Raw genomic sequence first — 2,298 nt, 5'->3', positions numbered from 1 at the left:
TTAGCAAAATGGTTAATGTAAACCGGTTTATGGAAACCATTTTATGTAAACCCGTTTACGTAAACCGGTTTACTGTAAATCGGTTTATGTGAACCGGTTTACTGTAAAACCTGTGTAGTTATATATCTCAGTATGTGGTTCTTTTCATGCGCAGCCCGAGCGATGCATTAGGAGCATGAGGCGGCAGCAGGGCATGCGTCTTGATGACAGATACGTTCCATACTTGCAGATGGCAGGGCTATACCATCTTGCAAGGCTGAACGACCGGTGGTTCCAGCTAGACGAGGCGCTCGTCAATGCATTCGTGGAGAGATGGCATCCCGAGACGCACACGTTTCATATGCCGTTCGGAGAGTGCACGATCACACTCCAGGACGTGGCATACCAGCTGGGTTTGCCAGTTTCCGGTAGCGAGAAGGGTCCGAGAGTGCGGACGTGGAGGCTTAGGATAGACCGGTTACAGTCTAGGGAGGTTAGTATGCTAATTAATAACTGATTCTCTTTTAGTTAAATATTTTACACTTGGGTCGTACAGTTGCCCTGATAAGGGTGGGTTTGTCCTGCAGTTTATATGGATGCCGTACAGTAGCCCCGACGTACTTCAGGTGTTGCACCCGGAGGTTTTGGAGCCTCGGCACATGGCGGTGTGGCGCTCTGTGACCGCGCTGATCTACTTTGCTGTCATAGAGTGGCATCAGATAGATCGTGTTCTTCCTCAGTTTGGAGGGGTACAGGCCCCTCCGCGTCCCGCCTTGAACATTGACTATTTGTATTAAATGAAACATGATAAGGTATAATGATTTCGTTTAGTTATTAAAATGAGGATCAACGAGTCCTGTAGCATAACTTCTAATGAAAGACAACATATTCATTACTACTCACAAATACCAAAGTTCAATGCATTAATCTCAACAAGTTACATTCGTGGTCAAGCAATGCATCTAACAAGACAACTTAAATGTAAATAACACTAACAATAACATCATGGAAACTAATTTCGCCCTGTCTGAGACGATCCTACTACCTGTGGGCATCTACGTCTAGTGTGTCCCCTGAGGACCGCAACAGTACCAGGCATCGTCAGCTGGACACCCAACACCCACCTAGGTATCTCGCTGTATGACTCATCCCAGTCACCGTAGATGAGGCCAACGGCCTTCTGCTTCGCCATCCAAACCCTTCTGTAAGTCGGCCTAAAACCAAAATGCGCTGCCGTGGCGTTGAGGAGCACCTTGATGCTAACCGATGCGTCAGCCCTAACCATTGGCATAATGAACGCCGAAATCACAGAATGATCCAAACTTCTGTGATCACTTGATATGGATGTGGCCAGGCAAGTGTGAGGGCCATTGTACCGTTTGACCTCCCAAATGCCCTTGCGCTTCCGGAGACTGAGTCGAATCAACCATGTGCACCCATTCCCGAACTCTGAACACTTGCCCACATACCGGCGGTGATCGGACTCCACCATCTTGTACTGTACCCCTCGCCGGATGCTGTAAGTCTTCACACTTAACAGGGCCTCATCTTTATCCTGGAATTGCTGACCAACCTGGAACTCTGTGAGACCAGCATTCCCTTCCGCATCTCTAGCTCCGAATCCAACAGGGTGCCCTAGCGCACCCTCATGCGTCATGGCGTCCAGGTCCAGCGAAGAAAAATATGGTGGATACTGATGTGTGCCAGAGCTAGAACCACCGCCAGCCAATGCATGCCCAGCCGCTAGAACCTCGTCCCCGCTATCATCCTCAATCGTTTCGGGCTCAACGTCGTCCTCATCAGGATCACCCAATTCTCCGTCTCCGACGCCAACCGGTGGAACGCCGTGTAAAGCGTTTGGCAGAACATCAAAGGATCCTACCTCGTCGTGGACGCCGTCATTCAAATCAACAGCAAATGACGGAGAGGCGACAAGTTGGGCCGCTGGCTCGTAAACTGGGACGGAGGAAGAAGCCACAACAGCCATGGAACTGGAGCCAGCTGCCGTGGCTACATTGGTGGTATTCCGGTTCGAACCCCCTGAGCTGGATACCACATCAACCAGCTTTGCCAGCAACTCTGGTGTGCGGACCTCCGAAAACTGCCTCCGACAAAGAAACATGACTTGGAGGTCCTCATCACTACCAATCGTGAGACAATCATACTTCACCGTATCGTGCAGGATCGTGACTGGAATGCGATAGAAAAACTTCTTAATCCGCTTCGCACCTTCCAGGCCAAGTTTCATCAGCACAGCTCTAACCAGGTCATCATAGCTTGTCGTTCGATTCACCAAAATATAGAGAGGATTCTTATCTG

The 2,298-nt window shown here is 49.7% G+C and overlaps 1 protein-coding gene across 1 annotated transcript; it reads right to left on the bottom strand.

Annotated features, from left to right (window-relative positions):
* LOC107646971 lies at positions 992–1,966 on the bottom strand. Its single transcript, XM_016351111.1, has 2 exons — positions 1,553–1,966; positions 992–1,381 (listed from the first exon to the last, which is right to left on the bottom strand). Exons 1-2 carry the CDS (start codon positions 1,964–1,966, stop codon positions 992–994), a joined length of 804 nt encoding a protein of 267 aa, XP_016206597.1.

Source organism: Arachis ipaensis, chromosome B06 (assembly GCF_000816755.2).
Source record: "Arachis ipaensis cultivar K30076 chromosome B06, Araip1.1, whole genome shotgun sequence".
Classification (NCBI taxonomy): Eukaryota; Viridiplantae; Streptophyta; class Magnoliopsida; order Fabales; family Fabaceae; genus Arachis; species Arachis ipaensis.
This window is presented reverse-complemented; position numbering and strand designations above follow the sequence as displayed.